Below are 13,885 nucleotides of genomic sequence, written 5' to 3' on the forward strand. Positions count from 1 at the left end.
CAGCAATTGATCAGTCTCTTATTGGCATATACGCATACTGTGAGTATCGCCTCGATATAGCCTTAATTCACAAGCATTATAGGCAAAGATAGATAGTGGTTAGTAGTGGAATCCAGTTTGACGAGCGTTTCATCCTATTTGGGTTTCCACAGCTGAATGCACCTACACCTGAGAGTTGATGTTCACTCTGGGACTCGGACCCAGTACTGTTCGTGTTATCCACTTAGCCACTATCAATCTTTGTTTATTCTATTTTGTTTGACAATCCTAAATTGTATATAGAGTGTCATTTATTAATCTGTAAAAGATTTTCACTTTATGCTGAGACTGGATTATAAATAAAGAGACTAACTGAATTTCAAATAACATAAGAGTATACAATAGATTGTTTTCTCTAAAAAGAGTAAACCAAATTTGATTTATAGTTGAAATTCGTGTACTATATTAAAAGTATTGATGATTTATCTCCTATCTATCTATCTATCTATCTACCTCACTTTCACTATTTCTCTTTCTTAAGGACAATAACCAATAAGTTATCATATTAGTTCAAAGGATTTATTTCAATACTACCACTATACTACTACTGCTACTACTTATAATAATAATAATAATCATTACTATTATTACTACTTATTCATCCTTGATCCTCATGTCAAATTGCCGCTATTATCTATTGTCTACACATTTACTTATTGAGTCAAGTTAGTTTGTGTAAAGGAGTATCAATAAACAAATTAAGGAAATAAAGTGAATATATCTATGAGTAATTGATTGTTTTATTATATTCCGTTTTTCATAATGTTTAAGAAAAGTAGACAATCATATAGAACAAACTGAGCTTGTTTGAATGAATAATGAATATTCACATAGTGACTTTGGAAGTCATCATAAGATTTAAATTCATTCAGTATTGTTTGTTTGAATCTTCCCATCGATGTGTTAGGAATGCAACTGGTCAGTCTCTAATTGACATATGTGCATACTGTGCGTATTGCCTCGATATAGCTTTAATTCACAAGCATGGTAAGCAGAGATGGATAGTGGCTACTAGTGGAATCCAGGTTGACGCGCGTTTCGTCCTATTTGGGACTCATCAGCTGGATGTACCTGCATCTCACAGTTGATGTTCACTCTGGGACTCGAACCCAGTACCCTCGCCTCAAACGCCATCGCGTTATCCACTCGGCCACTGAGTCCTGATAGCCATTTGCTTGTGCGATAGGGTGAGGTTTGACTTCATCTAGTATTGTTTGTTTGAATCTTCCCATCGATTTGTTAGAACTGCAACTGGTCAGTCTCCAAATAGGACGAAACGCGCGTCCTGGATTCCACTGCTAGCCACTATCCATCTCTGCTCATCATAAGATTTGTTACAGAAAACTATGAGCGAAAAATATTTTATGAATAAGAGTCTAAGTATTCAGATAAACAAGATAAACTGAGAAGGATAATATAATATATTGTGAAGGAAAGCGCGGTTGAGTTAAGACGCAAATTCCTTTCTTCTATATCAAAAATATTCACCAGTTGACTAATGGCGCAAAAACTAACAAAGTGGGAACTAATTAAGAAGAATATATTTGTAAATTCTCAGCAAATGAATTTGTAGTAAATCCAAGGTTTTGCCTGGCAATCTGGTCCAAACTTTTTCAAGGAATTATAATTCCTTACATCAACTCGGCACTGAAATACTGTGAAACTATTCGCTCTAATTTAGACAAAAGTTCTTATAAAGTGGGAACTAGTTCATCAATTTGTTCATGAAGTTGTTCACTTCAACTCTCAGTATGGATCGGAAAGTGGAACTGGATTCACAGCGGCAAATATTGTTGGTCCGTGTCAAGTATATCCAAATTATTGTGATTCCAACGCAACAGGCGTTTTTATTAGAATATCTCAGAGGACATAGCAGGCGAGTAGAAAAGCCAAGAACGAACAAAATACCCGCGGCATACAGGTTTTCAAACCGAGTTATCAATACTTGGAACCTGCTGCCCGAAGCAGTGGTGTCCGAACCTTCAATAGACTAATTCAAGAGGAGAGTGGACACTCTGAGAAGCATATTAGAAAAGGAATAACATAGGCCGTGGGCCTCTTGTCCCTAAAACACAAATCTAAATCTGAAATCCAAAAAAGTTATATTACATTAACTGATAACCTTCTACAAGTTGATTAGAATCATTATCGGCAAAAATAGTTGTAACTGTTGAAGTGCTAAAAAGATTGAGAAGAAGCCACTAAAACTAATACGGTCATTAGTTTGAGTTACTTATTATTTCGTGAACTTTGTTGGTGTGTTAGGTGACTGAAGTTGATTGGTACCAAACTCTCTTTGACACAGGTTTCGTGCTAACTGGTACTGTTGGTGGTTTCTTATCTTACTGATAAGTCGGTTGGCTATGGTTCAAATCCCACAAGGAGGATTAGTTCCCTCAAATGTGTGAATACACCTTGCTGATGAGTGTCAACTAACATGAAACCAAGATCCCAGGTTTCTTGCTGACTACCTTCAACTATCTAACATCTAAACATAGTACACATGATATTGATTCGCTTCAACTCTTTGGCAAATTGCAACCTGTAAGAGATGTTTCATGTCTTAAGAAAAGGCAATGAGATGAGCTTATATTTATTATGGGACCTTGGATAAAAGTCAACAAATAGTAAGTAGAACCATTTACAAGTAGCATTTCATAATACCATCATGGCATCAGAGTCACAAGGTAATATGATACTAGAGTTTAAATATATATTTCTTTCTATTTTTACCCTTACATACATAGAAATTGGAAAAGTTGTCATCGTTCCAGCGGAGCTGGAAAAGCATTAGTTGTGTATTATAACAGAAAATGAACTTAAAACTTCAGATATACAAATGACTTGACACTTAAAAATGTATCGAGTTAATATGGTAGTTCATACAAATTCAGCATCTTTGTGACTAATACTTTTCCAGTACATTTTTGAATGCGAAACTGTGACAACGTCATTTGAGAGCAAGTCGGAGTAAAATGAGATTGTTTTTTATTATAATGATATAATGTTTTACCCCAAATCGTTATCCCTTTGGGTACTTTTCATATGAATCGATAATGATTTGATTATGTAATTAGTCAGTCAGATAGTCATAAGTAAAGTAGAATTTGACCCATATGTTTGCCCATTCAAGTTGCCCAAACATATTACCATAGCGAGATAAAGTAATCAAAGCAAATATTATAATAAGAGTAGTAGTAACAGCATTAGATATAGTAAGACATATTGGGGATGAACAATATTATTCAAGAAGGAAGAATGAATTTCTAGGATGGTGAAGGATAATATACTTTTACAAAACTCAGGATCTAAAGAAATGCAAAAGATGAATGGATTTGTGCCATAGTCGCCGATTACGAGCCACTACTGAAAATCTTTAACTATTGGTCTAGACCAATTTGCACAAACTGACATGGGTTAGTTTAACCACCAGTAACTTTTGGACTGATTTAGTGCACTGAGTTAGCCGCCTCCAGCTTTCTTACAGGCTACTCACACACCAACAAATCTATTGTGCGTATATTTATAAAAGTATACATATGTATAAGTACTCACCTTATTGGTCGCCGAGTTATATAACGTGTTCCATCTGGACGTTTTTTAACTACCCATTCCATCATATTCCAATTATCCATTGGATAAACTTGTCCAGATGGAGGCATGCCAGTAGTTGTAATGGTAGATGTGGCAGCAGTAGAAGATGAGGAGGAAACAGCACCAGTAATGACAGAAGCACTGACAGCAGTATTTTGATATCGTTTAGAATGACATGTTGCTGATGTGTACATTGGATGAGGATAAACTAGAGGATAGCCTATAGAAGATAAACATGGATTGAACAATCTGGGGTGTGATGGATTTTCCACTTTCATTTTAATCAATTCAGCATGGTTGGCAATACATGGGGTATAGGATGAATTATTATTATTGTTACTATTATTATTATTATTATTATTATCATTTATTTGAACAGATGGCCAATAGTTGGGCTTAGGTAAGAGATTAGAACAATCTTCTGTTCTATTCATAGATAGTCCTGAAATAGAATTACATGGATCTTTTGATATACATTTCATTGGATATTGATCACCGATTGGTTCATCATGAATAGTTACAGACGCATATGGTGTTTCGTAAATATCTGAAAGAGTCGGTTCTTCGTTCTAAATAACAATAAATGAAATTAATAAATCATAAAACATAGTTTATATAAGATAATATTATTGATCTGTACAACCAACTCCTAGAATCGTCTTCTGTTCTATTGAAGATCATATAAAAGCATATGGATTTTCAAAAGAATTCCAGTCAATAGTCAATAACAACTGCTTAGATTAAGCGATCTTCAAGTTCGGTCACGTTAGTATAACATTTTGAGATATTCTAATGATATTAGTCAGTGATCATCCATAATCTTATCATTGGATATAGTTTAATTAACGTGAGACTTATTATAGTGATCATATTAATACTAGTCACTTGGCTACATCAGTTTAACTTGTTGTATGCAGGGAGCAGTAATTAAGATCATGTTGGTCTAATTTTTAATTCTGATAAAATTTATTCGATAAGGGCCCAATATAACTATTTGTATAAGTAAGTCGATAGAATTCTATCTGTTTTAAAGACTATATAAACGTAACCTACTGTTTTTAACCGCGTAACGTAGATTCGATTACTTAGTTGTTAACAATACTTTAAGTGTAAGCATTATTGATACTATTCAAGGAGTTGTACCTTAATAATAACATCTGATTCATACTAGGTAATATGGGTTCGAATCTTATAGGTCCAGAATTTTTTTATCAAGTATGTACAACTGATAGGTAAAGACAGATTACAGCCCCCGAATGCCCTAGTACGGCCAAGAGTGAGGAGAGTCCTCTCCCCCTCTCGAAATACCCTCACTTGACCACGCGTATATAGCCTCTGTCAGGGAAGTCCTACTCACTGCCTTCTCGTGGTATTACTGTTGTTTACGAAATTGAGAGGACGAAAACCGAATGTCCTGCGCTTCCACTGGGTTAGTGGACCCAGAAAGTCCACCTAGGGGAGTTGGAAAACCCTAATTCCAAACCAATGATAGACATAGGCTCCAGTATCCTGAGGGAACAAATGGCGTATGAATCAATCGTTGGTTGTCGGCTACCATGAGACTGCATCTCCTTACGATGCTTCGCTGTCTTGTGGATCAGACCTTCAGGTCAACGGGTAGAAGTGGAATATGTGCTGATGATGTCATTCAGAAGAACGATGAAAGATCCGCGACCAAACCATCCAGCTCAGAGAACAAAACTCCATCAAAATCATCCACCTGAGCTACAAATCTTCTCCACCATTTCAAAAAATTGTAATCCCGATGTTTCGTGATCTAATGTAGGCCACTTCTTCAAAGTATATATAAATAACTGAAGTAAATTTAACATAAGTTTAAACAGTACAAAGGAGAAAAAATACAAAATAATTTTAGTACAGAAGGTGAATATGACAAATGTATACATTTGTAATATGAAGTGGTACCGTTGAGATTGAGTGTATATATATATATATATATATGTGTATAGATTGTATGAAAGATGAATAAGGTCAAATGTAGTTATTTGGATAAACAGTCCAAGTTAAATGAATATTCAGGTCTTCCTTCCTATTGAGGGCAGAGAGCTTTAGCATTATGTAAAATAATTCGACTATTCACCTCTCTTTATAGTTGGAAAAAACTTTCTGAATTATTTTAGTATTTTTAATATTATTTTGGCGATTATTGAAAATAGCATGTACTGTTATTGCTGATTTAACTTTCAGATTTTCCGATTCTGCAGGATTATTTGAAGGTCTTTTCGTGTAACTTACGCGTTTCTTAGAACAAATCAAGACCTCACGGGGAGACTCTCCAATGTAGAACGCATCACAATCGACACAACCTAGTCTGTATACAAGACATTGTGTAGAAGTGAATACTATCTTATCTTTTATCTTAACCAAAGCGTTTCTTAGATTGTTAGTTGCCTTGTAGAAAGCCTTAATTTCATAAGTTTTCAAGATCCGTTGTAATTCTTATGTTTTACTTTGGCGGTAAGGTGAAACTGCAGTACCAATCAAAGATCTTTCATTAGAATTATTATTCAAAAGGTAGTTTTGTTCTAATATGTTTTTGATTATATTCGTGGGAAAATCATTAGATTGTAGGGTGTGTATTATATAATCTTTTTCTTTTGGCTTGTCTTCTTCTGAAGTAATGATTTTGGTTGTTCTTCTGAAAAGATTCAAGCCTAGGGAAATTTCCGCACTGAATGGATGTTCAGAGTGAAAATCAATATGCCGATTTGAATGTGTTGTTTTTCAGTATATGGTTAGAAATGTCAATGGATTTGATAATGGAATCAATAATGGACTTCCACTAGAGTTTTTTTTAACTGAGCACTCTAAGAGTGGCAGTTTATTATGGTCATCCTCCTTTTCAAAAGTGCTTTCAAAGGAATGGCTTCAAGATTCAACTCTTGGAGTATTAAAGAAAAGTCGTGATCAATGAGGTTCAACTAGGCCAGATTTAAACATTCATTCACCTCGGGAAGTCATGCAATATCATGAGTCGATTAAAGTTAGACATGTGCACAACTGAATGACGCTCGGTGGTCCAAAAGTTAAAAGTTCACACGTTACTATGGGCTGTGCGTTCGGACTTCAGTGACGGGACCATGGATGCACATTACAGAGGAATCTTGTATTAGAACTAAATAGCTGTCCAGTACTTGCTTGTTTTGAGTGGTGATCTAGCTGTGAAAAGTTCGTAAACTCAACTCTAATAAGTTAGGACTACTCAATTACGACAAAACCAGATCTACAGGTGTATATATGCACTATAGTAAGATTTGTGGATTTTCATAATCATAATTAACTGATTAGAATTATCGTTTTGCATAGATACGGCAAGACTATAATTTATGGACGACCTTTGGACGAATCCTAATTGACCTTGAGAAATATTAGCCAATCGGTAAACAGTCAGTATGGAGTAAAAATATATTATACGAAACCAAAGAATTAAATTTGATACACTTCTTCTACATGGTCCAAAAACTTGTCAAGTTTAGAAAGAGGTTCAAAGGTTCTAAAATCGTAATGCATACGGTAGAGAAACTCATCCATATGGCTCCATAATAGTCGGTCTTTGGAGCCATGATAAGGTCGCGAAAACTCTCTCAGCCTCGACCACATAGCTTCAATATTGTTTTTGTGTACTCCGGTTGTATAAGCTTGTCATTTTCATTACGCATATATCTCTACAATACTCATACCACAGAACAGCCGAAGCTTTAGTAGCATCTGCGAATATTGTAACCGATGTTACTGGTGTTTTTATGATACAGTTCGCGGTAATCATTATAATTAAAATATAAATAAAGACAGAACAAATATTGATGCAGAATAGTATGAATTCATTATATTTCGTGGTTTCTCATCAGCTTCTTACAACCAAATATGCATTAGAGTTTTAGCATTGGGGTAATAAATAGGATGGAACGACTGACATAAGTGAATGTAAAGGATTGGAATAACAAAAGTTCATCAATGATAACTATATATATATATATATATATATATATATATGTGCAAGGAAAGGTCAGAGGTTACTAGGTATTAAAATGAAGGGTGGAGTAATAGTTGAGTGAAGTTCAAAGACAGATAAGATCAAATGTGTGATAATTTTAGAGGTAATTAAAAACAATTAGGGTGGGTTACGTAATAATTGAATGAAATTTGGAGAGTTCATATAATTATATAATTATATAATTATTATAATTTGCCTTAGTCTAAATTTGGATCGAGTGAAAAAGGTTCCTATTCTAGAAGACATCTTCCTCCAACATATATTACATCGAAGGACAACATCATGGTAGTCTGCACAAGGTCTACAAGTCATTTGATTACTGCAATTACAAATAAAGGAACTTCTTAGTAGTCCCATTTATTGTAGCCACTTAATTGTCAAGTCTACTCTAAAATCCTCTGTGAACCGATCGTACATGAGTACCAGGTACTGAACTAGACTCTGTAACCTTGAAATCCTTCAAACGCTTCTGATTGGATCGTCCATGCATTATAGTCTCACCACAGATACCGCAAAAACTATAATGTAATCATTAAATAGGAATAATATATATTTGTAAAATCTCAGCGAATGAATTTGTAGTAAATCCAACGTTTCACCTGGCAATATATATAGTGTGAATGTAATTTTCTCCTTTCACCACTTACGTTTTCTATACAATCTGTTATATTAACGCTTATCATTTCACATCACATATCTCTTACACATACCTAGTTTAGACTTTTTTAACGTTGATTGGATGACCCATTCAGTGTACAATGAACCCGGAGAACCGTGTACCTATTTATATTCGATAATTTTGATGTTTGATTATAATTCCTTGAAAAAGCTTGAGCCAGATTGCCGGGCAAAACGTTGGATTTATTTCAAATTCATTCTCTGAGATTTTACAAAATATATTCTTTCTATTTAATGTCTTACATCAACTCGGCGCTCAAATACTGTGAAACTATTTGCTCTAATTTAGACGAGAGTTCTTATATAATGTAATCATTTCAGAAATATATACTAACAACGAATATCAGACGAATCTATGGTATTATTATTAGCAAATTCTAGTCTATTATACAAATACAATCCATTTTTTTCATTGTGTTACTCAGTATTCGTAATAATAATGATAATAATTCACTTGGCATTGTTTACTTGAATCTTCCCATTGATATCTAGGACTGCGATTAATCAGTCTCTTATTGACATATGTGCATACTGTGAGTATTGCCTCAATATAGCCTTAATTCACAAGCATTATAAGCAAAGATGGATAGTGGCTAGTAGTGGAATCCAGTTTGACGCGCGTTTTGTCCTATTTTGGACTCTTCGACGGAGTGAACCTGCATGAGAGTTGATGTTCACTCTGTGACTCAAACCCAGTACTGTTAACTTCAAACGCCATAGCATTATCCACTTAGCTACTGAGTCCCAGAGTGAACATCAACTCACAGATGCAGGTACATCCAGCTGACGAGTCCCAAATATGACGAAACGAGCCTCATACTAAATTCCACTTCTAGTCACTATCCATCTTTGCTGATAATAATAGTTTGACAAACAACCTTTTAACGATATTTTTCTCAGACAATCATGCGTGTTATTTTGAATTCAAGTAACTACTATATGTATATATATGTTTTGTAATGAATAACCATTTGTATATGTGTACAGATATACCTATGCATATGAACAAATGAACCTATATATGAATTGAACATTGATGAATACACTTGTTTTGTTATCCTAGAATCTTATGTCTACCCATTTAAACTAAAATAAATATGAAGATAAATGATGAAAGAGTATGATTCAAACTTCTTTGTTTTACTTTTCTTTCTTCTGATAATAAAATGTCAAGTTTATAAATTATTCTTATTGTTGCTTATTCTCTAATAGTCATCTTCTAATCCTTCTATTTTCGTTTTCTTTAAAAATGTCTAGGAAGAAATTTACTAGTTTAATGTTTAGAAATTCATAAATTATAAAAGTGATCAAACAAAGATGGATAATGGTTAGCAGTGGAATTCAAGACATGAGTTTCGTCCCATATAAGACTCGTCAGCTGGATGTAACTACATCCCAGAGTTGATGTTCCTAAATTTCACTACTAGCCACTATCCATCTTTGCTTAAAAAGTTTGTGACTTCAGGCAATATCAAGGCAGTTCACACAGGATGCACAATATGCCAATAAGAGACTAATCAATTCCAGTCCAAATTGTTTCATACCATAATCAACAGTTATCCTATGATTCATGACTTTAAGTAAAATCAATCAGTGATTTAAATTATAGTGTTCAAATAATAAAGAGATAAATTTCTTAAAGTTCTTTGATAGTTACTATAATGTATGTATATAAAAAGAATTAAAAAGGTTATATCTGACTTAGTAAAAGTATCAGTCAGTTATGAATAGCGCATAACCAGGTACAGAAATGTACTGGTCTAAGTTGTATTATCAAGTCAGTAAGATTACAGGAAACTAATAAAATGGATGGTAAAAATGTGAAGTTAGCACTTTACATCACGAACTCACTGTAGCCAGACAATCATTGAATATTTAAGAATGCTGACATATATTCTGTTTTAGTAGGAGACTCTTCAAGCCTAATTGTTTACTGTTATACTAGACTGTATATTACATTGCTGAACTAGCATACAATGATTATTGGAATCTGTTTTATTGAAGAAGTATGGTTGATAATTTGTTGACATCTCAGTTTAGTTCAGAGTCTAAATCTATTTAGAATTAGAAACTATAAATCGTATTTTAGTAAGTTTATAAGATCAGAAAGAAATGCCGATTTAATAATTTGTGACAGGATTCGAACAAGTGACTGCTGTACTGATGAATCAAAGTTCAACTTTATTTATCGTCTTCATCATTATCTTGGTAAGCGAAAAACACTCTGTTATGTAGATTCCCCGTTAGACAAGACAATAGTCAAACATTGTGCTGCTTGGTCAACAATGGATCAGTATAAATACTTATATTTTTAAAAAAATTCAACCTCTTACTGACACTTATCATGTACACACTTGTGACTAACTCTGAGAGGAAATTTCTACAGTTCTAATGAGAAGTCGTGACCAGTAGAGCTGATCTGTATTGGATGTGAGACTGATACTGATAGAAGACAATAGAAAATGGCTAGTCAAATCGTGGACTAATTGAATTTAGATATTAACACTATTAGATGCCAGTTTAGTGGTTTAAAGTTTAGGTGTTCACAAGTGAGATCGAACGTCTTGGGTTCGATTCTCGCGTACACGATCGTGGATAAGCACTGTTAAGGAATCTCATACTAAAACAAAACAGCCATCTAGTATTTGCAGATATGAAATTGTAGTCTAACTTACACCAGTTCACGATTATTAACAATTATTCATATGCCTTAGAAAAATTAAATATAAACTTTTCTAAACATGATATTAAACCTCTAAAGTTCGAACTCCATTTGAAACATTATTTAACCACAAAATTGACTGTCATCACAAAACACAAAAATGTTTCAAAATTTATCGATTGCTTTCGACCATCAACACATAAATAGTAATAATGATTTTCAAACCAAACATGTATTATTGGTCAAATATGTAGAAGTTGACTAAAAGAATATTTCGGAAGGGGGTTTGTGGAAATTTTAGTAATTTTATATAGTTGAAATCATCAGTCAATTGAAGATAGACCATCATGAAAAACGTAGAATTACTGGACGGCCGTTTCGTCCTATTGTGGAACTCCTCTGCAGTGTGCATCTACGATCCCTCCTCACGAGATTCGAACCCAGGACCTACCAGCCTCGCGCGTGAGCACTTAACTACTAGACCAATGAGTCGGCCGGCATCCAACAATGTTAATGTCTTACTTCAACTAATCCACAAAATCGAGCAACTATTCATCAATGTCTATAGTGAGTTACCATCTACCAACAGACCTGGTTGAACTACACTGGTCACTGCTTCTCCTTAGAACTCCACGAAATACCTCTTGGAGCTAGTCACTAATGAGCATATGTTGATTAATATCAGAAGGGCCTACTAGGTTTCATCATGTCCCTATGGCCTATTCATTCTGTTTATCTTAAACTTTTCACTAATATTTTCGAATGCTATACAAATTCCATTTATTCATTTCAAAATTTATGTGAGTCACATATCGTTTTTTCCTTTTTGTCGACGTTAGGGTTTTGTCAATGGTGATTTTTATTCCCTTTTTTTGATCTTCTTACTGGTACCTGTATTGATAGTTAAATGTATAATATGATAGAATGTACCATACATATTTACATACAAACTAATATGTACATGTACACAATATATATTCATTCATGTATACATAGATACAACCAAGTTGACAAGTGATTTATATTACATCTTAGCACCATAAAAATTTATTCCATAGTCTATACTTGAAAAACGGTGAACAATCAAATAAGTGAGAAGAATGAAAAAAAAAATAGAAAAAAGTAACAATTACACTTTGTTTATATTTTCTCTCTACTTTTTTTCTTCCACCTTTTTCCTCTTCTTCTTTATTATTTAGCTTCTTTTCGTTTGATTTATTTGTGATTTTGCCCATATCAGACTAAAGGATAGTCATTTAGACAAAAGTTATGGGCATGAATACATATCTGGTGGGCGGCCTATGCTCCTCCACGAGGGGTAAAACGCTTAGATTAGATGAATATATATATACGCATGTTGCCTTATTATTATTAAATTCTTTGACGAATAATTCATACTGTACAACATTTATTTATTAATTCATACATAAATTTTAATATTTCGTAATCAATTATTGTGAGGACGGTTCACAGGTGAACGTGAGGAAGCTCTAAGAAGCTCAAAAGGAGCCGAATATATTCCATTCAATCAGCTTTTGGAAGAATATTCCAGAATCACTACGTGTAGCTTCCCTATTGGAGAAATGCGGATTGGATAGCTATAATGATGATTTCGTTTTTACTAAAAACTATAAATACCTGACAATTTTGTACTATAATTGAAACTGTGTTGGGAAATACATTCCTACTTACTAGTCTTCTGTATTCTCTCTTACGACGTTGCGGGCTCGATCGTTAAAGTAGTCTAGTAGTACGCGGTATAGCCAGAATCAAAGATCTAGATATAACAATTAATGCGTTTTAGTTAAAACCTTCGTCTCTACTTCAGTAGTATCTCTAGTATAAATACGATTGATTCTAATGAATAAGCCCTTTATTAATCAACGTTTGTAATGAATTGAACAGTGACTATGGGAATTAAGATATTGCCCTATCCATGTCGACTTTCTATATATATATAGAACATTGGATGGAACCATCATCTCTCTTACTAATCAGTATGGAAAAGACAATATATAATGATGATAATAATAATAGTGATACTGATAATCCATTTTGACAATTTTATTAAATCTCATTGATTACAATAGGAATTAATGTTTAATAAAATATCATGCTTACATTTTAACATGAATTATGGAATGCAAATTTTGTTTATTATTCTACATTACGTCATATAATTCCTTCAAAAGGGGTTTTGTGGAGATCTTGCATTTTCATAAATGAAAGCGTTTTTACAGCTAATGAGAAAGCTCGAATTACAACTGATTCATTCTTATTCTGTAATTCTAATTCTTGTTTTGTTCAAAATTTTGACAATAATGACAGAAAGATGGAGACATAAAGATTATAAGTGAATTTTTCAATTCCATAGTTGATATCACAAAATGATCTTAGTTAAGCAACTACGGAAAATCAGGAAATCCTAAACATTTGATTTGTCCGAGGAATAAAGTTCCTGAGAATTGAGCATCCATGAGTAACATATACCTTGCATACGACATTATTGAATCCCAATTGTCATAGCTTCTAACTAGAACTCTAAAATGACCTCTTAAAGTTAGTTACTAAAGTGAATAATGTTCATTGTAAAAAAGGGCTTATAAGTATATATGATTTGACTTCATTGTTGCTAACATACTATCTTGTATTTCAGAAAAACACCTGCTTTCATTTATATCTATATGACCTTATCCTAAATTATGTATAGATTTTCTTCTGGACAAAGTTTTTAAATTATCTTTTCCTAACTTAAAGTACATCTATACATTCCCAATGGACAAGGTGAAATGTATGAGTTAATACATTTTTATTTACAGATGAAATGAAATGACAAAACTATGATTTATTTGTTCATGTGGCTGGCTGCTTTAACATCTGGGCTACCTGTTCCTGTC

General features: G+C 33.5%; 1 protein-coding gene across 1 annotated transcript in view; it reads right to left on the minus strand.

Annotated features, from left to right (window-relative positions):
* The window catches only part of Smp_141520 (hypothetical protein), a gene marked incomplete at both ends in the record, with an annotated part of 68,727 nt that overhangs the window by 2,349 nt on the left and 52,493 nt on the right, over positions 1–13,885 (minus strand). Inside the window, 3 exons of the mRNA XM_018798303.1 lie at positions 2,162–2,217; positions 3,595–3,853; positions 4,091–4,202. Of these exons, the coding sequence (XP_018653258.1) occupies positions 2,162–2,217; positions 3,595–3,853; positions 4,091–4,202 (427 nt within the window). The remainder of the gene's footprint in view (positions 1–2,161; positions 2,218–3,594; positions 3,854–4,090; positions 4,203–13,885) is intronic.

This window comes from Schistosoma mansoni, chromosome 6 (genome assembly GCF_000237925.1).
Source record: "Schistosoma mansoni strain Puerto Rico chromosome 6, complete genome".
Classification (NCBI taxonomy): Eukaryota; Metazoa; Platyhelminthes; class Trematoda; order Strigeidida; family Schistosomatidae; genus Schistosoma; species Schistosoma mansoni.